At 33.8% G+C, this 26,861-nt stretch overlaps 1 protein-coding gene across 1 annotated transcript in view; it reads left to right on the top strand.

Moving 5' to 3' along the window:
• Positions 1–26,861, top strand: part of DACH1 (dachshund family transcription factor 1) — a 412,059-nt gene that overhangs the window by 345,222 nt on the left and 39,976 nt on the right. The window contains exons 7-9 of the mRNA XM_068526491.1: positions 14,146–14,297; positions 22,839–22,986; positions 26,332–26,475. Coding sequence (XP_068382592.1) covers positions 14,146–14,297; positions 22,839–22,986; positions 26,332–26,475 — 444 coding nt within the window. The remainder of the gene's footprint in view (positions 1–14,145; positions 14,298–22,838; positions 22,987–26,331; positions 26,476–26,861) is intronic.

Genomic DNA, 26,861 nt, shown 5'->3' with positions numbered 1-26,861 from the left:
GTAGGAGTAAAACTTGCACGTTTGGTTTGCTTGTTCAAATGTGAAGCACTTTCTAATAAGGCTGAAGATTTTAATTGTTTTCAAATTTTCCATCAGTATTGTCATTATGAAATTGTGTTTCAATACATATGCTACTTGTAATTTCAATACATATGCTACATATGTTAATCTTAAAGTATATGGGACAGAAAGTTTTAGTAATATAGACAATAGCAGTAAAACTTCCAGTTTCTAACTGGATTCCTCATTCTTGTGAAATCTTACTATATAGGAAGGAAGAATAAGTAATGAAGGATAATTTATTATGTCAAATAAGCTTATTACTTAATTGCCTAAAGCCTTTGGTGAGAGTTTTTGAAGTAAATTAATAATCTAAACATAGAATAGTTATTGACTAACTGAATATATCAATAGAAGAGTTCTACACACCTGAATACCTGTACCTGTACCTAGGTACCTAGGTACTTATATAGCTATGTGCATATGTGTATATAGTCATTTATATGCATATATACATAAATATAATATACTTTTCTTTGAATTTCCTTCAAAAACATTAGATCTTATAGGGTTATTTTACCAATAGTAATAGAATTTATCTAAATCTTTCTTAATGTGCTGTTAAGAAGATTCTTTAACAAATATATGTGCTCCAAATTTGAAAATTCTGAGTAAAGCAAAATGCACAAAAATAGCCTGAAAGATTAATTTATTTCATTTTGAAATATTTTGAAACATTTTTTTATTTACTATACACATATATATTGAGAGCCTAGTAAGTGCAAGGCACTGCTCAAGGTAGAGGGGACACAGTATCATCAATACAGAGAGGAATTTTGTCCTTAAGCAGCTTGCATTTTAATTAGAGGAGAGAAACCATGAATAAATATACAAGAAAATATAGGGTAGCAATAATGCCAGCTTGATTTGAATTGAACAAAACATGTCAGAGGAATGAATAGTAGGATGGTAGGATAAAATAGTTCTACATTCTCATGAGATGTATGTGATTAGAAAGAATGTGTCTTTTCTGCAAGATGATCAGCCACAGCCAACCTGCTCCCAAACACCATGGACCACAACCTTGTGTCCAGAGCTCTTGCAATTCTGGCCCCCTTACTTCTCTGATGTCTACACCAGCCACTCTCCTCACACTCGGTGGGTCTCATCCACACCACCCTTTCTCAGCTCCCATAACACATGTTCTCTTTCGGGCTAAGATTCTTCTAACTTGAATGCATACGGTCTTCATGATTTGAAAAAAAGAATCCTCAAAGTGAATCTGAGGCATCCATGCAATTAGACATATAGGATATAAAGTAGAAGATAACAGGAAATACTTTGATAGGAAACTATTGCTTGATGGTTTTTTTTTAATTTGAATTGTTAAAGTAATTTTCACTTTTCAAGCAGTTTTTCCAATTAAATTAAAAACAGGTAATAAAGGAAAACTTATGCAAGACGTCTCATTTCTGTATCCAATTTTTGACCTTTTCTTGAGCCAACAGCTGTTTTTCTCTTAAATATAACACATTAAAAAGCTAGGAACAACAATTTTATAATTCTGACAATGTCATCTTTTTTCTTTGCTACAAAGAACAAGTGGTTATAAACTGGAAATCAATTTTTTCAAACATACTATAGTAAAGGTCCAGGAATTTGCATTATGCTTTTATGCTCTGAGAGTTGCAAAACAGCAGCTGTGCTGTTCAAGACTCCCCTTCTCGCAAGGGAAGAATGCTGACGATGACATAAACATACACTCTTAACTTTTTATATTTCCCTAAATCCTAAAAATTAGTGCTCTCCTTTGCATTTCTATATGACTATGTTAGAAAGCAGTTACTTTTAAAGGAAGAAGTCATAAAATCTCAATAGGTGAAAGGGATATAAAGGTCACTTAGTTTAACGTCCTATCAATTTCCAGGGAATAGTTTCTATAATATTCCTGACAGGATGCTTCTTAACTTTGCATGGACACTCTCTGTCATGACGAATTTACTATTGTCCAAAGCAGCCAACAGCACTTTTAGGTACATGAATCAAATCTTACCGTTTTCTACCCATGCTCACTAGTCCCTTTTCTGCGCAGGGTAGCTACAAATATATTAATTTTTTTTAATTGGAATTTTAAAATTTAGAACTTTAAATATCATAAATAATTTTTATATGCTAGGCTCACATTTCTCAAAAGACAATCCAAACTGAAAGCATTTTTTATTGCATACCTTTTCATTTGTTCAGATCCAACTAATTTAAAATATAACCTCAGTGGAAATGCATCTTTATCAATATAAGAACAAAGGACTTAACAAATTAACTAGTTTCGGAAATAAATTACATCAGATATTCAACCAGTCAATACTAAAAATGCATGACATGCCAGGCATTGAGGTTACACAGGTAGACAAGATGGACAGAATTCCTTCTTCCTCCTTTTTTTCATGTTAAACACACTTAAGGAAACAAACCTGTAAAGAAGTATGTTTGATTATAATTGTCAATGAATTTGATCATCTGAAATAGTCTTGGTAAGATAGTAATTAGTTTTTATGAATGGGAGGGGAAAAATGAATTGGTTCAAACCAGTGAAACTGAAGGTGTAGATAAGAGCTTGTAAGTATCATCTCAGGAGACTTTGTACGTTCACGTGCCATGCTCTTGGTCTCAAAATGGTGCAGCAAAGGAGGTGAGAGTGAAGGGACCTATTAAAACACACCTGTGGCTTGGAAGGAGTTCTTGTGCTTAGTAAATTAACAGAAATTAATTTATCTAGATCAGCATGCTGATGTCTAGCTTAGGGCAGTGTCCCGGTAGCCTGGTGCATGGTATCTTATCAGAGAAGAGTGGTCACCAAGAACTATGGAAGTTCCCGGTACGAGGATGGAGTGACACTGATGGAGTCAGGAGAGGGGTGGGTCTGATAGAGAAAGAATGATTTAGAAATCTAGATAAAGTTCTTGTGGTGGAAAGTGAGGCAATATCATGGCTAGGGTCGCATGATGACGAAATTCAGGAGAAGCTAAATTGGAACAAGTGCAGAAGACAATTTGGGACAATAGCCAAGGACTGATTGTAGCTGATCAATGGGTAAGGCATGGCACCTGCTCCTTCTGAAGTAAATCTCTTGGACAATAATTTTTTTTTTTGTTTGAAGAATCTTTAAGTAGGCCTTGATTTTTTTACCTCATGAAATGCATGTGTCAATTTCAAAGTGATACCTTCATGGTTAAACATTTCTTACAAGGAGAGTATAGACCTTGTTTGTATGGTGGCATTGGGAAAAGGTTTGGAGTGAAATTTACAGGAATTTACCTTGGTGGGCTACTTAAAGTTAGGGTTGGTTTTAAAGGTCTGTTATACTCATGGTTGGAGTTCTCTGGTCCCATATGGGGAGAATCTGGAATCTCAGTTCTAAGATATCTTTGCTTCAAAAATGAATAATCATAAATGTGACAGTGGAAGTTGTCAATTTAGGGGAATCTTGGCTGCCTAGGATGACCATTGGGTGGATTTCCAGGGAATAAGTCAAACCTTGCTTAAAAATGAGTGAAATAGAAAATCTCTAAGTTTTCTTTCTACTCTGAGATAAAATAACTGTAGAATTATTTTCTTTTTAGGAGTGTATGTTACTTGTACATATCTGAACTCACATACCAAATACCTTTTTAAAATTCTGATAAATATCTTACATTTTACTCCTTGGATGTTTAAAGAACATAGGCTCTAGAGCAAGACTACTTGGGTTCAAACCCGGCTCCTCTCCTTACTAGCCCAGTTATCTTGGCAAGTTAATTAACTCATTTTTACCTCTATCTACTCAAGTGTAAAATGAGGACAACACTAGTAACAATCTAACAACTATTGTGAGGATTAAATGAGTTAGTGCATGCAAAGTGCTTAGAACAGTGTTTTGCACGCATAGGAAGCACTCAGTATGTGCTAGTTACTTTGATGATACTGGTGATGATCGTCATCATACCAGTGCTTCTGACTTTTTGAAAGAAGAATGAGTTAATAGAATCTTTCCTGACTGACATTACTTTTATGTTAAAAACTTTTTATTATAGAAAATCTCAAACGTGCATAAAATTAGAAAAGGATAATGAACCCCCCATATACCTACCCATCATTCAGCTTTAACAGTGATCATCTCAAGCCCAGTCTAGCTTCATAAATTCTCCCACCCAACTCCTCCTTTCCCCCAGAGAGTTCTGAAGCCAGTCCCAAACATATTTTATTTAATCGGTTGATGTTTCTTTATTTATTTCCAGTGTGTATCTCTTAAAGATACGGACTCTTTTCACTAAATTATAATCATATTATCATTATCATTCCTAAAAATCCCTTAATATTTATTAAATATCCTGCCAGGTTTCACATTTCACAAATTGTCATATGTGTACATGTGTTTGTGGGTATGCATATCCTTGGAGTCAAAATGTTCTTTTTCCCTGTATTTCCTCTAAATAAAACCCTTTTTTTGTGGGGGGAAAAAAGTCTTTATTGATAAATAAATAAAGTGATAGTTTTTAGGGTCAGTCACCTTTGAACTTGTTTTGTCTGAAAAATGAAGTATGTGTACCAAACAATTTCCAAAGATATCTCACACTTTCGTAACTTCATGGTAATTTTAGTCCATGTGCAAATCAGGGTTTAAGGAATCCACAATGCCAGAACTATTTTAATATTTCAGGGGAATAATTTGAGAATTGTTCCGTTGTATTCACTTAGCAATAACATTCATTTTGGGTTAGGAGACTCATAAATGAAATAGAACTGGGCAGAAGTGACAAGAGAGCAGAATATCAAGCCATGGTACACTATGAGGGTGCCCATTGCTTCTCATCATTTTCTCTTTACTTCTCAAGGAATATTAATTTTGAAAAAGCCTTGGATTTATGTGACAAATTCTCTCCCCACCCCCTGAAAATTCTCAAAGCACATTTCAGAAACTCATTTTTGGCAGATGAAATTTTAAGTAAATTGGCCAAGGTCACAGCACAATAAGGGCAGAGTTATCAAGGCAATGCAGTTTCCTGCTTTTTCCACCATCCATGAAATTAGAGTAACTCCACCCCTTAAAATGAAAGGCTCTACTTTTTTTCCTTTCTGAAATTATAAACCATGATTTGGAAATGTTTTTTACCATTAACTCAGACTCTCAAAAGTGGTCTTTTAAGGCTATGAAATGTTTGTGGGTGCATTATTTCAGCTACTACAACTGCATATATTACAACCTACACAATTTGCTTTAAAAGAAGAGTGCATTTTTTGTTTGAGCTGAACCATCAGATTTTCTTTTCATGAGGTACGGCATGATGAAGAAGCTATCTGTAGGAACAAAACTAGTTCACTTTCTATGGGCAAGCACAAGCTGTAAAGTAGATTATTAAAGTACACAGAAATAGAAAGTTAGATCAGAAGTGATATTTTACTGTGAGGTCTTCTTTCGGCCTTATAAAATGAGAAAGAACTAACCTTGTTCTATTTCTGAGTCCTGAAAAAAGCCTCCTAGCAGGCATATCACCTTTAATTAGGTTTCTGCTTTTGGGAAGCATTCTACCAGCCCCCTTTCATTTATTTTTAATGATGTTATCACTAACAGGCAAACAGTCCCTTAATAAAACAAAAACAGTTTCTATATAAAGCCTGGTGTACATGTCCTGAGTCAGTCATCTAAAAACAAATGTTATGATTGTTTCCGTTGTGCTCTTAGAACCCTTAATGGCCCTACTGTGCAGATATGCAAAACATCAACCTAGGAAATATAACCGTGTCTGTTATGCAGCTTTCAGTAAATGCTTTCCCATATTCTCTTGCAGTATCAGCAGTGAGGTTAAACCTACAGGGTCATGGAAAAGACAGAAAGGTCAATTAAGTGGGTTTTTTCGGCATAAGCTACACCAGCTCCTTCATAAACACTTACAGCTTAAGACTTTAAGAGACAAGCAGGGGTGAAAGCCACCCAAAATGTTTAAAAGTTAAATCTCTGTGTGTGTGTGTGTGTGTGTGTGTGTGTGTGTGTTTAATGTGTGGCACCATTGTATTTTGCCAAGAAATTCCAGTTTGTGGGAGGAAAAAAAAATCTATGCACAGATACCTGAGTATTTTAGTTTCATCTTCCCAATTGCCAAAGGACAATTTTGCTGTCAAGTCCAAGTTTGGAAATTAAAATTAATGTATAGCTTGATTTAGTGTTTCCTCCATACATAGATTTTGAAACACAAATGCAGAATAGACAGAAATTAAAGACTCTCTTTTGAGAATAATGGTAGAAAATATACACTTTCCCCTTAAATATACAAAGTTTCTTTAGGACACTTAGTATCCCTGTTTTCCTTGAACTGTTATCCCTGTGTGGTTTCCTCATACAACCCTTTCACCTTCCCTGTTTAAATATGTCCCAGTATTCAATGCCCATTTCTAATGCACCTTGCCCTGAAAATTTTATTTTTCTTCACTCTGCTGTCAACTTGCATCATCTAAATATAATCTCTTCTTTTTCAAAATAACCACTGGGTGTCGTTTGAATCAATCTTTGGCACATAATCTTATTGGGGTTATAATTGCATGTATTTTTTTTTTCTTCTTCCTAGAGCTTCCTCCTGACCCAAGGTAATGTCTATGAAATTGCCTTGTAATCAACAGAGTGGTTTCCCAGTAGAAAGTATTTTTAGTTTTACTCTCCTGGGTGTAGTAAGCAGAGTCTATATCCTTCTCATTTCAGCTTCTGCCTCATCTCATCTCATTCACATATTCTTTCAACAGATATCAATCAGTTCTTACCATATGTTAGGGAGCTGAGATATATGTTCTTTTTCTTCCCTTAAGTAGTGGTCCCAAACTTTTGTCAGCTTCTCAACAGTAAACAAACCATGATAGTTGCACATGTGTGTAATAAATACTTTATGCATTAAATCAGGCAGAACTGTGAGCTTGGTGTATTTCTTAGCACACCTCCATCATCCTGCCAAACATGCACTTAACAATGATCTCCTTTGAGTATTAAATCTTCTCCTTTGTTTACCCAAACTTGAAATCCAGAGTTCTAATACTGCTTCCAGTATATCCAAGCAATTAAGTGTTTTTATGCTTTTCAGTCTATTTCTCCAAAATCTTTACTATTTTCTTTTTGTGTAAGTCAATTTACCCATTTTCTTTAGGACCTGCTACCTGAAGAGAGATCAGTAAACTAGTTTATCCTCTTTGGCCCTTTCTCAAGTTATTTCTATCATAGTCAATTTTAACTGTTCACTGAACGAACTCAGGTTTAGTTTATATACGGCAACTGTAACAATATACAGTAGTAATTTTATTATCAACATGATATTTCATCATCACAAGGCTCATTAGAGAGAAATAATATAGAAACCACAGGCTTATGGCTCATGGTACAATATTAGGATTCCCTCCATGGCACACTGAAGCCAAGTTTACAATAGGAAATTTCTAATAAATTTAGTTATTTCTTAATTATTGATACTTTATATTTATTAGCATTTTATATTTCACAAAGCACTTTCATATACATAATCTAATTGGATTTGAACTATAGTCCTTTCAGTCTGTGGTCATCGTTTTAATAAATAGACCAAATGAGTCTCATAGAACATAAGAGATGGATTCTTTGCTCAATTATTTGCTAATACTTGGTAGAACCAGGACTTAAACTCACACTTTCTGAATCTAGCCTGGGTTACTTTTCATTTTACTGTAACTGTATCACATTATGGTAACCATTTTATGTAAAAAAATAGAGTAATTTTAAATCCAGAATTTGGAAAGTGGGCTTAAAATTTTAACTATGAGATAGGACTTCTTTTGTGATATTCCTGGATATCTTATAAGAATTAGAATAGATACATGAAAGTTTGTGACTAGTTTTTGATTTAAGATTACATTGTGGCATCAGAATGATTAGTTCCTATTGTCAAATTAAATCCAGAGTGCCTCGAGTAGGAATGAACCATGATTGAGGTGTGACTGAGCTCAATTTAAATGACTGTGTTTTATGTTTGAATATAAGTTTCACATTTTTTTTAAACACCAATACTTAATTTTTTTAATTATTCATGCCTCTACTCCAGTTGAACAATGTGGCTGATGAGTTTCCAAAAACACCAGTAAACTTAACTTTATATACAATTGTGATGGGAATTTATCAAAATGACCAAGAAAAATTTTTATTTCTATAAATAATTATTCATGTCTCTGTAAACAGTACCATATTCTCCAGAATTTTTGTCAACATTTTTTTTTACTTTACCAGTATAGAAATATAACATTTTCATGCAAACTTTCAGATCCCTTGTAAACATTAAATATGGAAATTTTTCCATTTTAATACTGCTGCTATCTACTTCACATTAATATGAATAAATGTGAATTCCCTTGGAATGTATGGTTTTCTAAAAGTGAGTATTTTTCTACTTGGACCTTATGATATAATAAAAGATATCAGAGACAAAGACACACACACACACACACACACACACACACACACAAACTTGAAAGCGAATATATAATTCAAACCCAAAGGGATTAGTTATGAAAATAACAACTGAGTTAGATTTTATTAACAGGAAAGAAAACATTTTAAAAGTAGAGGCTCATTACTTTTTCAAACAACATTGTTCCTTAGGATATCCTGCTAAATTGTTATGTGTGATAAGATTGGATGGAAAAAAGCCTGTCTTACAGCGGCATCAATCTTAGTGATAGTCATTTATTGATAAGTGACTTAAAATATGAGTAGAATCATGAGATGAAATGATGAGAAGAATGAAATATCATTTTTTCATACTTTATTGATTTTGGGGTTTTAAAATATTTTCTTCTTTTTAAAATTTCTCTTTATATTGTCCTTTATGTTCTAATTGATGTTAATTGATTATGTGTTATAATTGTCATAATTATATTTGTTATAATTATTAAGATGTTAATCAGTAGCTTATTCTGGTCAAAAGATGAAATCATTTGTTAGTTTATAATATGTGCTGTTCTATTTTCCTTTAGAAAATCACTGTAGTTCCCTAGAACTAAATTAAAATACAAGAATACTTTAAAGTTAATAACCACTCTTTCTTAGGACTTTAAAAACAACAAGAACTCTTTAGAGAACTGGCATAACTACTGACCCCTATGGATGTGGAGTACTTAAAAAGATTATGCCCTCGTTAATGCAGCTTTCAAAAGTGCTTACTTTATTCCTAGGAAGATGTCCCATCATTGCATCAATCCACAGTGTTGTGAGTGACTGTCTTATAAATTTTTCAAATTTTATCAGAATTTATCAAATTGTCTAATTTGATAAAATGAAGCAAGATAATTTGACTCGTTATAAAATAGAGTTTGTAAACCTAAGTATAATCAATAGCTTTCTCTGAAATTTCGCGTTTGTGTGACTCATTCTTTTTCAGATGTTATCTAGATATCCATAACTCTTTGGAATTTGTAATTAAGATATTGAAATTCAGACTCCAAATTGATGCATTATCACCCTCCAATCAATATAAGTGAAATTTCCACTTAACTAATTTTTATGATTTCTTATAAGGAGTAATAGAGAATGTGTAATTTTGGATTTGAGTGATACTAGAGTTTGTCTCATTCAACCTGCTAGTTTTTTAAAATTGAGGACATTGAAGCCTGAAGAAGCTGTCCCATGTCCAAAGTAGCTGTTACTAACTGAACACTGAATTATTTTCATTATACATCCCAATGTATTCAGAAAATAGTGTGCACAGTTTTAGTTATCTATAGCTGTGGAACAAATTGCACCAAAACTTAGTGGCTTAAACCATCATACATTTAAAATCTCATGATTTCTGTGAATCAAGAATCTGGGTACAACCTAACTGGATGCCTCTGGTTTAAGGTCTCAAGAGTTTGCAGTTATGCCGTCAGCGGGGCTGCAGCCTCATCTAAAGGATCGACTGGGCAAGGAGAATCTACTTTCAAGCCAACTCATGTGGTTTTTGGCAGCCCTCTGTCTCTTGTCCTGTGTCCCTGAGCAGGGCTGTCTCATGACATTACAGCTGGTTCCTCCATAGCAGCAAATATAAGGAAAGGGAGAGAGAGAGATGGAAACAGACTTTTTACAACTGAATCCTGGAGGTGACATCCCATCACATTTGCTTTATTCTGTTTGTTAGGTCTAACTCAGACTAAGGGGAAGGTTCTATACAGAATGTGAACAACAGCAGGGAGGAATCATCAGAGGCCATCCTGTAGGCTACTATATACCTGCCACCTGCTCAGAGAAAATACTTCCCAAGTACTTGTCAAGTAAATTAAAATACTTATTTATTAATTAAGTCTTTATAGTAAAACATCTCAGGTAATGGAATTGGAATATGGACTCTTGGTTGAACAATAGTATTCTATGTATGTTATTCTTTCTGATTTTATACCGTGCTTATGAAAAAGTATGCCCTTGTACTTATGAAATACGCAGTGAAGTCTTAAAGATTAAAGAGGGAAGATGGTTCAGACATACATACACATGCACAGAGCAAGAGACGGAGAGAGACAGAGAAATAATTAAAGACCAAATATGGCAAAATGTAAACAATTGTTGAATTTGAGGAAGGAGTTAAATTCGTTTCCGAGGGTTGGTTTAATAAATTACCACAATAGAACAATAGAAATTCATTTTAAATTACCACAATAAAACAATAGAAATTTATTTTCTCACAGTTCTGGAGACCAGGGGTCTAAATTCAAGGTATCAGCATGATGAGCTCCCTCCAAGTGGCTAAAAAGGAGAATCTGTTCTTTACCTCTTCTAGCTTCTGGTGGTTGTCAGCATTCCTTGACTATGGCCCCAAAATTCCAATCTTTGTCTCCATCTCCACTTTGCCTCCTCCTCTTCTCTGTGGCCCTCTTCTGTCTCTCTCAAATTTCCCTCTGCCTTTCTCTTATAAGGACACTTGTCATTGGATTTAGGGCCTATCCTACATCAGGATGATCTCATCTCAAGATTCTTAAGTTAATCACACCTGTAAAAACCCTCTTTCCAAATAAGCTAGAATTACTGGGATCCAGAGATTGGGCATAGACTTATAGTGGGGGCCGGGGGGCTACCATTCAATACACTACAGAAGTATATAGGGATTCTTTGTTCAATTCTTGCAACTTCTCCATAAATTTAAAATTATTTAAAAGCGTAGTATCAAAGAACAAAACACAGAGATTACATGGTCAAATGCCATAATAATTCAAAGAGAATAGCATCTGACAAGCTAACTTTCTTTTAAAGATAAAACTTTAAAAAATGTACAGATATATCAAACTGCAATAGGTGTTTTGTGAATTTGTGCATCATCATTCATTGTTTGAAGTCAGTGGAGATTATGTGATGTCAAAACACTCTTCCACGTTGTCTGGCTTCTCAAACTTTTGCTTTAATCTTCTTAAAACCTTTAGGATATCAAAGGTCACTTTTATTTCAAAAGGAATAACTGTGTTCCCAATTTTACTATCTTTGTAGGAAGACTGAGACTTTCTATGATGTTAATTGCCACAAGACTACAACTTTTTCTCAGACAGTAGGGTCTTGAAGCCCAAAGGAATATTTTTGTCTTGTTCGATCTTTGATTAATTTATTTGTCTTCTTTTCAGATATGTTTATTGATCTTAAGAATCACTCTTTTTTCATTCCTTTATAGCTGTCATTTTGCCCTAAATTTGATTGAGTTAAAGTGGCTTTATGCAGTATCTCAACCATATAAAATGATAAATAAATGAATCTAATCACATAATACCATACTACATGATAGTCTGTTCACACTTACCTGAAGCCGTAAGGACCAAGATGAGCATTCCACTGAAGCAACTGCAGAAAAAAAAAAAAAAAATGACATTCACACACACACCCCACATATACCTACACATAAACAAGGAACAATTTTAATCCTACATTGGGAAAAAATTGGAGTAGCTAACAGAATAATGATGGAAGACAAAATGTTTTACTAACTATAAGAATTAGCTACTTTGCAACTGGAATCTGTCACTAGGGTCTAGATGAGCTCTTAAGACTTGCAAATTGTATTTTTTAATGTCACTTCTCCAGTTTCTAGTACATTGTTTAAGTAGATATTGGTAATATTAAGTAAATACATATATAAATGTATATATCATGAGTGATTAATGGATTAGCTCACACAATAGCCAAACGTAGTCAAGCATAAATGTATTGAAGTTAAGTCAAATAGTCATGTGAATTATGGAACTTATAATCAAATGTGTGTGTGTGTGTATACATACATCTGATGCTTTTTGCTTGGACAACCTTTAAGAATTGTGGAGTCATAGACTCTAATGCTGAAAGCAAACTCAGGTGGTCACCTGGTTCTATGCCTTTCTTCAAGAGACAAGCAATTATTATCCCCATGATCTATTAAGCCACATTTTCTTTAGCATGTGACAGCTAAGGTGATGCTGATCAAAAAATATAGCTCTTTATTCTTAAACAATTTCACATGCACATAGATGTTTAACAAGCGCCTTTGCAGAGCTATTATGAGAAAGCGCTAGCAGCCTTGGTCTGGAGGAGTAATTTATGACAGCTAGGTAAATGGTGTCCAAGATCACCTTGATCATATTAGCCACATGGTAGCCCTACCCCTGCACTGCGGGCTTTCTTTAACCCTGGTGACAAGAATGATTAAAAAAAAAAAAAAAAGAACACAATGAGTCCTACGCAGGCTGCTAGCTCTGTTTCTTCTTCTAGTACCTGCTGCCTCAGATCATCTGTCAGTAAGTTAACAGAGGAGGGAGTGGAAGGAGAAACTGCTAAGGAATGAGTGAGTGTGTATGAGAGCAGTGTAGTTAACAGAAGGCCTTGTGTCCGTCACTCCCCTCCCCAACCTTTCTTCCCTTTTGGTTCATTAACGAGAAATGTGGAAAGGTGAGGGAGACGAATTTAACTTGTCCTGACATTAGTCAGAGACAGAGAAGTGCGGCGACTTCCAGAATATTTCTGCCCCAGAGAGAGGTAATTGGAAAAGGTGTTGTGTGGTTAGGTGTTGTAATGAAAAATAAAGAAATGATTCAGGAGAACAGTGGAATCAAATTATAAGCATAAAGGCAAGTGTGCTGAAGTTTTTAGCCACTTGCAAAATTAAGAGATATTATCAGGACTGTGCAAATATATTGCTCTGATTAATTTTCCTGGGGTGAAATATGAAAATATTTACAAAATTGAGAATCCCGCCCTGAATAAAATTTTCTCTGTGATATAATAGACTAAAACAAACCATAACAAGTATCTATTTAAAAATGTTTAAATAATAAAGAACTGAATAAGAAGATTTCACCGTGAGAGTAAAAAGAATTTGTATCTGGACATTACTCTAAGTTGCTTACAATGTTGGAGAATGTTCAATAAACAAAGTAAAGGTTAATTTATCTTAGAGGGTTTTATATTTGATTTTTGAAATGTTGTTTTGAGAGTTGTATATTATTACCCTTTCTTTAGACCCCTTTTTCATGTTTAAAAAACTAGTTTTTCAACATGAGGTGAGAGGTATTCAGGGCCAAAAGAATTAGATCTTTAGTTTTCATGATATTGAACAATTCAATTATAATTGAGAAAGAATATATTTGATTCCAGTTTTTATTTTAGTCGTGGAATTAAAGGTTTTAATTGTATATTCACTTGTAGATTCCTTAAGAATATATTTGAACAAATCATTGATATATAGGAAGGGTTAATTGAGAAAGAGACACTAATATACATAGCATTTCTCCTATATGAAGCTCTAGAAATACTCTATTGTCAATCCAAACAGAACAAACTAAAATGAGATAATTGGGAAGGTGCCCATAAAGTCAGCCTGAATATATTATCACAACTATATATGAGATAATATTTGTTTTAAAAAGATTCTATGGCACTGTAAACTCAGTCTCATTAGAGACTGCATTTAAGAGGCTTATAAAGTTACTCATTAATGTTATCTTGTTGTATCTCCACAGCTTTTTCATTAAAGAAAATTCAGCAGAAAGCCTTTTCTCCTGATAGCAGGAACCAATTTGCAATAAATGTTCTGGAAACCACTAGGGAAGCCATTACGGAGGTCTAATAAAAACAGACAAGCGTAACTTGTTCTATATTTTTGTTTCAATCACATACAGATGAGACCCCGCTTTCCACACCAACTGCGAGAGACAGCCTTGACAAACTTTCTCTAACTGGGCATGGGCAACCACTACCTCCAGGATTCCCATCTCCTTTTCTGTTTCCTGATGGATTGTCTTCCATAGAGACCCTTCTGACTAACATACAGGTAGGACTTTTTCACAGTCTGGGAGAAAGGAAGGTGGAAGGCTCAATTGTCTATTTTTCCCAAATTCATACTATTACAGCTTAATCCATTCTTGAGATTGACTGAACCATGGTATTGAAATTTCTCTAGCAATTTAAGATTTTAAACTTACTACACAAATCAAATTGGTTAGAAATACTCAAATATGTATACGACACCTTAATGAAAACTTAGATGCAAATGACCTAGGCCTTTTAAAAATTATTCTGCCTAAATGCCTTCCTTATTGCCAACTAATGGGAGGAATCTAACTGTTTAAGTTTGTCTGATGTACTAAATGACAGTATACCAGTGCTAATAAATATTTAGCTATTTTTAAACTGCTGGCCTTTCGGTGAGGAAATGATATGTTTGGTCATTCAAATATGTCTAAAGTAAAAGAATCCAAAAAAATCCCTTCTTTCATAAATAAGTTTATTTCAGTTAATAGGGTTTCTTCAAAGAATAGACTTCAAAAAGCCATACAAAACTTTCCACGGATTTCCTATGTAGTCTTCAGGATGTATATTTTACGTACAGTACATTATGAATCAAAAATACTTACAGTTAGCAATAACATAGAGCATGGAGCCAAAATAATAGGAGTGTTTGGGATAAAAGAAAGCATAATTTTCTTGCCCACACATGAAATGGTCATGTGGACCCCAGATGGAGATTTTTGCCATCTACTTCAACACACTTGGAATAGCTAGTATTAAGCATACGCTTACAGATACTGTGCTGGTAATTTTTTTTTTTTTTTAATCTTTGCTCAAGCACTCGATCCTTAGTGATATTTTTCTGTACACATTTCCTACCATATTAAACTTTCTCCCAGTAGAAATGTAATTAATTTTATTTACCCCTCCAAGGACATAACAGAAGGCCTTTAATGTAACATATCTTCTCATCTATTAATATGGCATTTTTAATACTAACGTAATTAGAGTCTCCAGAACTGTATTCAACTTTAAGGTTTTATATCTCAGTAATTGAAATAAATCATCAGTCTAGCCTAAATGTAATCAAGGCTAAATAATTGATTATATTTTAGAATAAACATAAAACTTGTTTTTTTCAAAATTTGGCCCATATTATTGTTTTCCAAGGTAGAGTTTTTAATGAATTTCTCCTTTGTCAAATTAAATGCTTGCAGAAAATATCCCTCAGCATTTTAAAATGGACACTCTGAGAAGTAAGGGAACAATTTATTTTCTTATGTATATAACTCCATATGAAGCTAAGCATTTAACTTAAATTTCTCCATTTAGGTGTCTGTATCTTCACTAACTAAAACCTCTTTAACCAGGGAAGTGGTAATTTAATTTCAATTTCAGCAGAGAAAACATTTCTGTGTAAACATTCACCAGTGTAGACCAGCTTGCTCATCTGAAGAGTGGGTTTACACAGGGACCTTTGCATTGTGTGTGAAAACCACATCACTACGTCAAATTCTGTCAGTTTGGGAGTGTTTTTCCACCCACCCCTGGCCAGTAATACCCCGCCTGGAAATATCTGCATCACCTCAAATTGGAATTATTTCTTTAAAGAAAAAAAAAAAAAAAAAGAAAACTTCAGTTTTAAAACGTACAAATTTTAGACAAATAATTTATTTTATTGAAGGTATCTCTAGATTTAATATACTCTCTAACCTTCCAACCAGCCTTGAGAGGGTATATTTTAGGAAGAGTTGATGATAGGATGATCATCAAGGCAAACTAAGTTATTTATTTCTAGTCCCAAATCATAGGAAACTGTGTCTGATAAAGTTAGAACACCTACAATAAGAATACTTCATTTAAAATAAATTATGCTTGTTCACTTCAGTCTTACATATATATAAGTATGTATTTAGATGTAGATATTATATATTTGTATGTATGGATTTAATACCTATATACATGTATATGTGCATGCACATATGTGTACATAGGGTAAAATAAAGATGAAAAATCTTATTAAGTTCCACGCACAGCAATATAAACACACAATACATACATACATACATATATACATGTATATATATATACACACACATTAGACACACATACTGGATTTATGTTCAGTAATGGCTTCACATTATTTTGCAAAAGGTCATAGATGCTAGCTCTTTTATTATTGCCACATATATTGAGTTATAGTAATATCCTAGGAATGGTATAGAATGTTTAAACAGTCATGACCCTGGCTTATGGGGGCACACAGTATAAATATGTTTGCTGCCCAAATTCTAATTTGGGTAATTACATTCTGTCTACCTCAATTTCCTCTGCAAGTTCAATTATATATAATGGGGTTCTCTGTTTTCTGTTTCAAATGGTAACACTCTTTTGGCGTGGTAAGTTTAAAGCTCCATATTTCCTTTGAAGGTATTTTATCACAATGACAATGAAAAAGAATTGAGTTAAAAATGTTTATATTTTTTACATCATACAATTTCATGTTTGAAACTAAAGGTTTATTATGTATATTTGCTATTGTAATTAAACCCGAGACATTGGGTTATATTTAAATTTAGTGCGCATAGACTATTTTTCCTTAAAAACTAATGACCAAACATCTCTTCAGAATAATTTAAGGAGTTATTGTTCTAATATTTAAGAAGTTAATTTCATGATATTCTATAATTTGATAATTTTCAATTTTAAAATTTGTAATGATTACTACAAATGTCCTTTCCATGACGTGTTATCAGAATTGAATTTTCATAAATGTTATTTTTTAGTGCTTTAAAAGAGGCCCTGTGGAAAAATACTGTAGACTAGTATTTTAAAATATATATGTACTATATATAGTATAGAAAATATATATTTTATATATATCAATAGTATAGAAAAATATATGTAGTATAGAAAATATATATATATATATTATATATGTTTAGGCACTAGATTTTTGCTACCTCCTAGAACTATACTGTTCTTTCTTAAAATTCGAGTGTTTCAGAAATTAAAAGTAATAAAGGATAAAGATATCTTCAGTAAAAGACAGCAAGTTCACTTTAGTGAGAGATATGGATTCATTCTAGATTTTGCATTTTAGGATTTTTAAAAATGTATTTTATATGGAATTTTATTTTATTTTTTTCAACGTGGGTAGCCTTTCATTATGGCTTCCTTAATCAAACACATCTGTGGAGAACTCCCTGTGAGATTATAGGTGAGGAAAGTAGAATTTTAGTGTCAATTTACTGGATGTGACACCTTCGATCATTGACTGCCATTTGAACCAACTGAAAGGAGAATTTTACCTACTTACTTAATCTGAGCTTTCATGCTGTAAAGCATAACTGGGATCTATTTGTACGTAGGACCAGGAACAAATGATTTACACTGTTTATCCTATTTACAAGAATTATTTTAAATGACTTACAAATATTAAAATAAGAATAGGTAAATAAGTAAAAAGTAGAAAGGTAAAATAAGGTAGAAAATATAAAGTTTAGTTAGGGGTGAAGTTAGCACTAAAGATATATGCCATAAGGGGAGATAGGATAGGAGTTTGGGTCAGTATGGTTTGTCTATGTGGTGGTATTAAACAAACAAGGAAGACCTAAAAGGGATGTTAAAACCGCAACGAATGGCAGTCCCAGATTGGTTCACTATGGTCTAATAAATAAACATAATCCAACTGTGGTATTTAAGAAGTATTCGTTACTTCTGTATTTAAGGGAAGACAGTGAAAAATAATTTGACCAAAATATTCTGATTATACATATTCCAGTCTTTACATTTCAATGTAATGACCAGTAATGTTATATTTTATACATTTCAAAGAAATTAATCATTTTTCATTTGCATCATCAATACATATTTTTAATTATAACAGAGTCAGATAAGAGAATTAGAAGGAAACTTTTCAAAAAGGTAAACAACAAAATAGGACACTGGCTTCAAAATATGGGTAGACTAGAATCAGATATATTGGTCTTACATTATATCTTTTTATCTTTAATCATAATAATATATTAATCTTCTCCCCTTTGTTCCCATTACCAACTTGTGAAAAGAGATCATATAAAAAAAACAGTAAAATATAGCTAGTATTTTAAACCCAGTTTACTATAATGAAGAGAGTATCATTAACCTCTTAAAAATCTGGACTCTATATTGTATTTACTAATTGATATTGTATACAACAACAATAATAATAACATAAATAGTAAAAACTAATATTTACTGAGTAATCTTAATGAGTCCTTATACAGGAAAAATACTCCTGTATAAGTCTCCTCTACTCTACTCCAACACTACTTAACTTCTGACACTTCTGATCAAGAAATGTCTGGTAGTTTTTCCCACACCAAGCAATTCTGCAACCCCAGCTGGGTGCCCTACAATTTAACTCAATTCTGGCACTGTCTACCTAGAGATAGCATCAGATCTCACGGGTTAAGAGTTCGGTCCCACAAGACTGCACTCCCTGCCCCCATTTCCATTGTCAATTGTAAGTCCAGGTTATAAGCCGTGCTTGTGACCAACCAGCTACAGATTGGAGGTTCCCACCACCCCCGCCACAAGTTCAATTAATTTGTTAGAGCAGCTCACAGAACTTAGGAAGACGTTTTACTTACTAAATACCCAGTTTATTATGAAAGATGAGAAAACCAAGATCAAGAAGGAGCAGGTGACTTGTCTAGTATAACTCAAGAGCAGCTAGATAGAAGAGATGCATAGGGCAAGGTATGTGGGATGAGGCATAGAGCTTCTGTGCCCTCTGCACATGCCACCCAGCCAGTACCTCCACAGGCTGACCAATCCAGAAGCTCTTTGGACCTCACCCATCCTTTAGGGGCTTTCCAAAAGTCAACTTAGTAACAGAAACTCAGGTGTAGTTGCAAGGGGCTTATTATGAATAACAGATGACCCATTTCACCTCTGTGGTTCTTATCACTTAGGAAATTCTACCCATTGTAGGATCTCTAGACACCAATATCCAGTGTAGGACACCTAGAAGTGCTTTTGATGGAGAGTTCATTGTTAATCAACTTCGGAGAACAGTAACCATAGCATTAAACCAAGTATAGCTATATCTTTTGTCACAAGAGCTGCGAAAATGTGTTAGTTGATACTGTGCTATCATATTTCTTTTCTGTCTATAAAAGTTCCTGGTTTCAAGGCACACTATTCCTTCTCATCCTGGAAAGAAACAAAAGAAGAAAAAAAAGAAAGTTAAATAAGCTGGGGAGTTCTGATCCAGGCTTAGTCAACTTACTAGTTGGGGATCTTGGATAAGTCACCTGTTCCTTCTGGACCTTGGTTTTCTAATATTTAAAAGGTTTTAGTTAGAATAAGTGATGGCTAAAAATCTCCTCCAACTAGGTTATTTACTCTCATTAGAAGCAGCAAATTATTGAGCACAAATCTTGGCACGTGAGTTTCAGTGACATTCATGGAACCTTACATGTCATCTGATTCTGAAATAAATTTGCACAAAATACAAATATGGATTAAGTGAGCTTTTCTTCCTCTAGGATCTAACTAGCAAATTAAGAAATGTTTCTTTCATATCAGTATATCTTAAAGTCCCCTTATACAAACAGATATTTGTACTTCCTAGGCTATAGACATAGTTGAGATATTGCTAGATTAATCAGTGTCCTTAAAAATATATATATGTATATTATATATATAATAGACTCATTCTCTGAAAAATTATGGAAATAATTTAATTTACATGGTAGATCATTTCAGAAAACAAAAATGTTTGTGTATTATGACAACCATTATGCCTGACTTATAGAAAAGAAATTTGAGGTCAAACAGCCGTTATCTTTAATAACTGCTGTGTCATAGAGTAAGCTTAAAATGCATTTCTTCGCAACTGTCATGGTGCAACTTAAACATCATGAGAACTGAACTCCCCTTGGAAGCAAATTCACGTTTTGAGCCCTGTGTATTTTACTGTCATCATAGAATTTTGCTTGATACTGCACGACCACATGAGACCCAGCATTTAGTGTGACCTTTTGCATATGATCTACCTGGAAAATTTACAGAAGTTACACAAATCTGAAAGTACTATTATCGTTGATGGTTAAAATGGTGTCCCAGAGATTTGTAGATGTTGTGAACACTACTTGCTATTGCTTTTCCGAGCCCCCTGCTGCACTGAAATTTAATCAGTTTTCTGTATTTTTTGCAGCAGAGCTGTCACAGGCGATACCATATTTTTTGCATATGTATCAGTTTGACTCTGGTGCAGATTTTTGTTCACACTGGACTCCTGATGTGCACTGATTTAAAGTCTAAAAATGAAACTTAATTTTATACAGCTTATAAGTATTCCCTAGAGGGTATTGGATCCTAAAAGCTAATATTTTTCAGACATAATCAGCAGGAATAGGTAATATATTACCATTAGCGACATTAGCAGCAACAGTAACAAGAGGAAACAGTAAATATAAATGTTCTTAGCAACTTCATACTTTACAACAAATATTAATATAAAATTACACAAATTAGAGTTGCAGCTTAACATTATTCAACATGTTTATTCATAATGATTGTTTCATATTTAAAAAACGCCAAAATATTGTGTTTTGTCAGCCAAGGACAATAATAGTTTAATAGTAATTTATTTTAAACAGCTACTGATAATACAACCAATCAACACATTAAGTGGTGCCAACATTGGCATCTTGCTAAATAAGCTCTAGACATTGCACAGAGAGTACATCTTTCAAAGATAAGTCAACAAGAGCAATCGGAGCAGAAAATTAGAATTTGGTATCTTAGAATTAAAATACAGCAAAACTAAAGTTTTAATTGGGGTGATCTAAAAGGGCACTTGATGTAATGATCTCTTTTATTTGTTACTAATTGTTTGTTTCTGATGAAGAAGAAACATACACAGGAATGTTACTGAATTAAGATGGCAGTTTTCTTAGCAGCTATGTTTTGTTGCTAAAAACAAAGAGTAGGGAGGGATGAACTGCCACATAGAAATTCTCCGGTTTGTTTCCTATCACAAGAATTAATCCATAAAACTCAGGGTCAGTAACAACAAATATGAAATAATTTATATGTGCTGGAAAAGAGACTAAAAATGGCTTGTGACAATGCTACATCAGTGGGCTGAGATGAAGGTACATTCCTATTGCACTAACAAGTCAAGCTGGAGTTGAAATTCCTGTATCGAACTGCTTGTGGTGTCTCCTGCAAAGGGGTCACATTCTAGAATATATCTACAATTGGCACTAACTTCCATTTCACTTCTAATTTCAATTGAAAAATTCAGCCGCTGATGTTCACAAACCAAAGCAAAATGTCTTCTTCAAAACAGCATTTTGTATTGCTGAGTTGATAAGGATGGAAATTTTAGCTCCAATTTTTGCTAATATGTTCACTAATAATTTTCTAAAGCATCTTAGAAGAGAACACATGCAGAATGCTTTGTATATGTTTTACATATTCGCATAATCTCATTTTCAAAAACCTCAGAATACTACTAATTTTTTTAAATAGCATACCGTCAAATTACATATATATGACTTTATGTTATATAAATAAATATAGTTTGCTTTTACCGTATGCTCTTGAATTACTATATATACTGTCAAATAGTCTCCTAAAAGTTACCCTCTGTTTATAGCCATTTTGATTGCCTTTTTAAAAATAATGCACTATTAAGCCACTAAGTTTTGGATCCCTTACACATGTTATGTAGCTCAAGAAAAATATACCAGTATTATGATTTCTATTCATCAAAATTTTAAAAGCTGCTCTATGGTAGGCACTCTCTGGGTTTTGGGGACGTAGTACCCAATGAGAGAAAATGTCCCTGCCTCAGAGAGCTTACATTTCAGTGGAGAAGATGCAACATAAAGCACTAAATGAATAAATATATGACAATATTACATAATAATGCTATGAAGAATTTTAAGGAGGGAATAAGAAGGTGAGTTTGGAGGATTATTCCAGATAGGGTGGGAAGAGAAGGCCTTTCTTGAGTGGTGACGGAACAAACGTGCAATGAATGAAGAATGAGCCATGCAAAACTCGGGAGGGAAAGCATTCAGGAGGGGATCAGGAAGAGCCAAGTCCCTGGTGCAGAAACAAATCAGTGCCTTGAGAAACGAAAGGCCACTGGTGTCGCATATAATCTCAGTAGGGAGTGGTAGAGAATGAGCCCTGAGAGATAGGTGGGTACTGCCAGCATCACGTGGGGTTATATAAACTATGTCAGATAATTACGTGGAACAGCTCCAGTCTAATGTTCTCCACGGTATTTATTTCTTAGACACGCTTATATGCTGCCCTCGTATAGTTTTAAATCTAGATATTCTAATTAGAAGCAGTTGAACCTGCATGCCAAAAATATTTGTCTTCCTAAAATAGCTTAATTAAATTTAGATTATTTTTGCTTTAGCTATAGTATTTGTCCTAGTGAGTACAGAGTGACTGCACAACAGGAGACAAAGAATTTGATAAGTGGGTTGTTCTCTTTTAAAATACTTTAAAGTAATGAATGAAATGTGCTTCATACCAAAATATTACAATTCTGAATACTTTCTTTGTACAGGGGCTCTTGAAAGTTGCCATAGATAATGCCAGAGCTCAAGAAAAACAGGTTCAACTTGAAAAAACAGAACTGAAGATGGATTTTTTAAGGGAAAGAGAATTAAGGGAAACACTTGAGAAGCAGTTGGCGATGGAACAAAAGAATAGAGGTATTTTCAAACTTCCAACTAAGTCTAAAACTTTATGTCAAATATTCAACATAACAATACTATGTTTCGTGATTTACTGTGAGACCGTAACTTTTTTCTTTTTACTTGTAGCTAAATTTTAGAGCAGGATTTGAATCCTGGGCTTACTGTGCTTCTTAATCTCCAGAGTACATTGTTTCTCTTCTGTTCATACCTCGAGGGGTTGAAATATATCAATTATATCATTAATCACATAATTTTTATTGCTTACAGCATTTAACAAATTCATAATTTTAAGATAAGAAGGTGCTCTGATAAGATGACAGCCATGAAGAAAAATTTTATATTCATTCACAATTGCCCTTTGAAAAACTTGAGTTAAAGTCATAAAGCTAAAATAGAAAATACTGATTATTCAAGCGAAGCAGATTTAGTAAGATATTTATCAACTGAAATGGGAGACTGATGAATATCTGAACAAATGACCAAAGTTGAGTGTTTGTATAATTTTCTTTCTGAATGCCTCATTTTCATCCAACAAGGTCAAATACATATCAGAGTAGAAACTGATATGAATTTTTATTGGGTAAAAATAATGATATTATCAATCTATGAACTGCTTCTTTTTACACACTTTACAGTGCATGTATAGATAATTTTGAAGGTCATTCATATTTGTGTGTTTATTTTATGTATGAAATCGAAGAGTATTTTCTTTACAACCACTTCCCCTTTGTCTCAGGTCTAAGGTTCTCCTCAGTATTCTAGAAGGGGGAGCTCCTTTTTTCTCATTTAATAAGTACCCATTATAAATACTCCACACTTTCTCCTTTGATATGTTTGACATGGTCATTTAAAAATCATTCTTTCTGTTTTGCTTTCAAAACTGGCAGGACTTCCTAAAATAGTTTGAATGGTTTTTCATTAGTTACTAGGAAGCAACAGCTAGTGGGTTCCTGGGATGAGGCTGATTTGGGAAACTGTCACCCCAGGTGTATAGCACTGTTCTAAATAATGTGATTTCACATAGATTTAGATACTAGAGTAATCAAAACAAGATAAACATTGATAGCAGGATATGTTCTAAGTGAACATGGTTCTTTCTGTGGAACCATCTTCCATGAGATAGCCATGTCTTGATTTTGTTCTCACTTGGAGAAGTGTTTTTTTTTTTTTTTTTTTTTTAGAAGACTTAAAAGCAGACCCTTGAGTTCCTAAAGTAACCTTTTGGTTACTTGAGAGACTTTCAGAATTTTGTTGGTTCACAACTGTTGGAGGATTTACATTCTGTTTTTTTTAAACAATGCATCTTATTTATTTTTATATTCATTTTTGGCTGCGTTGGGTCTTCGCTTCTGTGCGAGGGCTTTCTCCAGTTGCGGCGAGCCGGGGCCACTCTTCATCGCAGTGCGCGGGCCTCTTCGCTATCGCGGCCTCCCCTGTTGCGGAGCACAGGCTCCAGACGCGCAGGCTCAGTAGTTGTGGCTCACGGGCCCAGTCGCTCCACGGCATGTGGGATCCTCCCAGACCAGGGCTCGAACCCGTGTGCCCTGCATTAGCAGGCAGACTCTCAACCACTGCGCCACCAGGGAAGCCCCCTCACTCTGTTTTATTCCTTTAACCACTAGAGGTATAGGGCAAAATGTTTCACAGATCACATCATGCACCTCCCATTTAATTAATTATGAACAACAAATTAAGAGTAATAACTATCAGTAATTATTTATTATGAGTGTGTCTACTGAAGCAGCATATTACCCTGAAGAGAGAACATGGCAATCCCATTTGCTTCAGTCACACAGGAGGAAGCAGTGAGCGGTCTATGGCAGGGCGCTGGATATTGAGCTTTCAGTGCCATGGGAGTACACAATCCAAATAAATAATTCAGAAATTACTGTTTCTTTTCAAAGGGACTTATAGACAATCATCTTTGGAAAGGGAAAGAGTAGGCAAGTAATTTTGTTAAGATAAGCATATGATTTTCACACTATTAAATAAAGGAAATTAGCATTTATTTGAAACCAGTTTTGTTTTTCTTATAAGACTGTACTCAATGTACATTTTGATAAAATACAGTTTCTGTTAATATATAATACCAGCAACAATAAACTAGACAAGTTAATGGTCTGCCATCTTAATAATAATGATTATAAAAACAGGATTTGTGGAAATTAGAAATTGAAAGTAAAACTCTTACATGAACCATTATTACCTTATTTCATATTTTGAGTAAATACTGTGCTAAATAAAAAATGTTCTTTAATCTGTAGTAAGTAATCATATAATAAACTTGGAATGATTACTTCTTGTGACTAACTCTACCAGAAGGATTTTCTAATACTGATTCTGTCACTTTCACATCCACAATGTTTATCAACTATCCAAGAGCAAATTATTTCAAAGAAAGGACTTTTATGATTTCCATATGCTGATTGCTTACTTTATATATAGTATGAAAGTTAAAACAATGATCAATTATTGTATGTATGAAAGTACGGTTAACACACATTTTGTGAGGAACATTTGTTATTATTTATTGATTACATGTTATATACAAATATTTAAATTGTCCAGTAGGAGAAAAATTCATCATAGTTAACTTTTTGTATCATAAGCTACTTTTTTATATAAGTAGCAGTGAAGTTTTATACTCATCAGATTCCTGCAGAGTAAAAGTAAAACTTTCTTGAAATATGTTACAGTGCATATATATTTGCTATGAAGAAATTATTAATATCTCTAAGAAAATTGCCATAGCTTCATCCAAAAATATCTGCTTACATGTGCTAACAATAATTAAGATTATTTAGCTCCTCATATACAATAATATTTGTTGCATTTTCTAAAATTTCAAGAAAGAGTTATTAAAAATTTTGCTGGTGCAACATTTTTGTTAAGAATTTATAGGGGAAATTCTCCATTTACTACTCAAAATTGATGCTTCATAAAGAGATAGGAGTCATAAAGTTTTGCACTATTCAGACTACTTTGTGTTAGTCTGATTCCAGGGCAGAGACTAAGCCACAAAATTTACTTAATCAGCCTTCCTTTATAGTGAATATAAATATCTATTAAAATTAGTTTCCCATTAAATCTGCCTCCACATATGACAATGAGTCAATCTTGTAATAGTTCAAGGCTAAATAAAAATTGGCCTCCTTGGACATTTTACTGAGATTTATTTTAGGTAAAAGTGGGTTGCTGTTGTTGCTGTTTTTAAACTTCCTCTGCATAGACAGATGAAGTCCAGCAAGGGAAAAAAAAAAAAAAAAAAAGAAGGACATTACATAAAACACAGACCATTTGTGGAAATTTGATCATTGCAAAATTTAAAAAAAATAATAATGTACATATACTCTTTTCTAGCCATAGTTCAAAAGAGGCTAAAGAAGGAGAAGAAGGCAAAGAGAAAATTGCAGGAAGCACTTGAATTTGAGACAAAACGGCGTGAGCAAGCCGAACAAACACTAAAACAGGCAGCTTCAGCAGATAGTCTCAGGGTCTTAAATGGTAAGAGGATGCATCTTTATGCATGGCTAACTAACTTTCCTTTTGAATACTCAAAAGGCAATTTTAGACGTGTGTCTGTGATTTTGTATATTTCTATGGCTTGTGATTCATTAAGCTCTGCTTGAAAGCAGGGTGGGAAGAAGAGTCATAAGTGTTGGGGGGAAATGTTTTATTTCATAGGTGCTTCCACAGTTTTGTTACTTCAGTATCTGAGACTTGACATTGCTTCTTTATTTAACCAAATCTGTCTGTACTGAAACATAATAAAATATTAATCTGAGAAGTTCCCCACCCCCCATCTCATTTTATGAACAATTTTGCATTATTTATCCATTTAAATCTTCTGATAGTTCTCATGGTTATAGTCTTTGTTCAACCTTTAAAAG

This window comes from Eschrichtius robustus, chromosome 18 (genome assembly GCF_028021215.1).
Source record: "Eschrichtius robustus isolate mEscRob2 chromosome 18, mEscRob2.pri, whole genome shotgun sequence".
In the NCBI taxonomy this organism is placed as follows: Eukaryota; Metazoa; Chordata; class Mammalia; order Artiodactyla; family Eschrichtiidae; genus Eschrichtius; species Eschrichtius robustus.
This window is presented reverse-complemented; position numbering and strand designations above follow the sequence as displayed.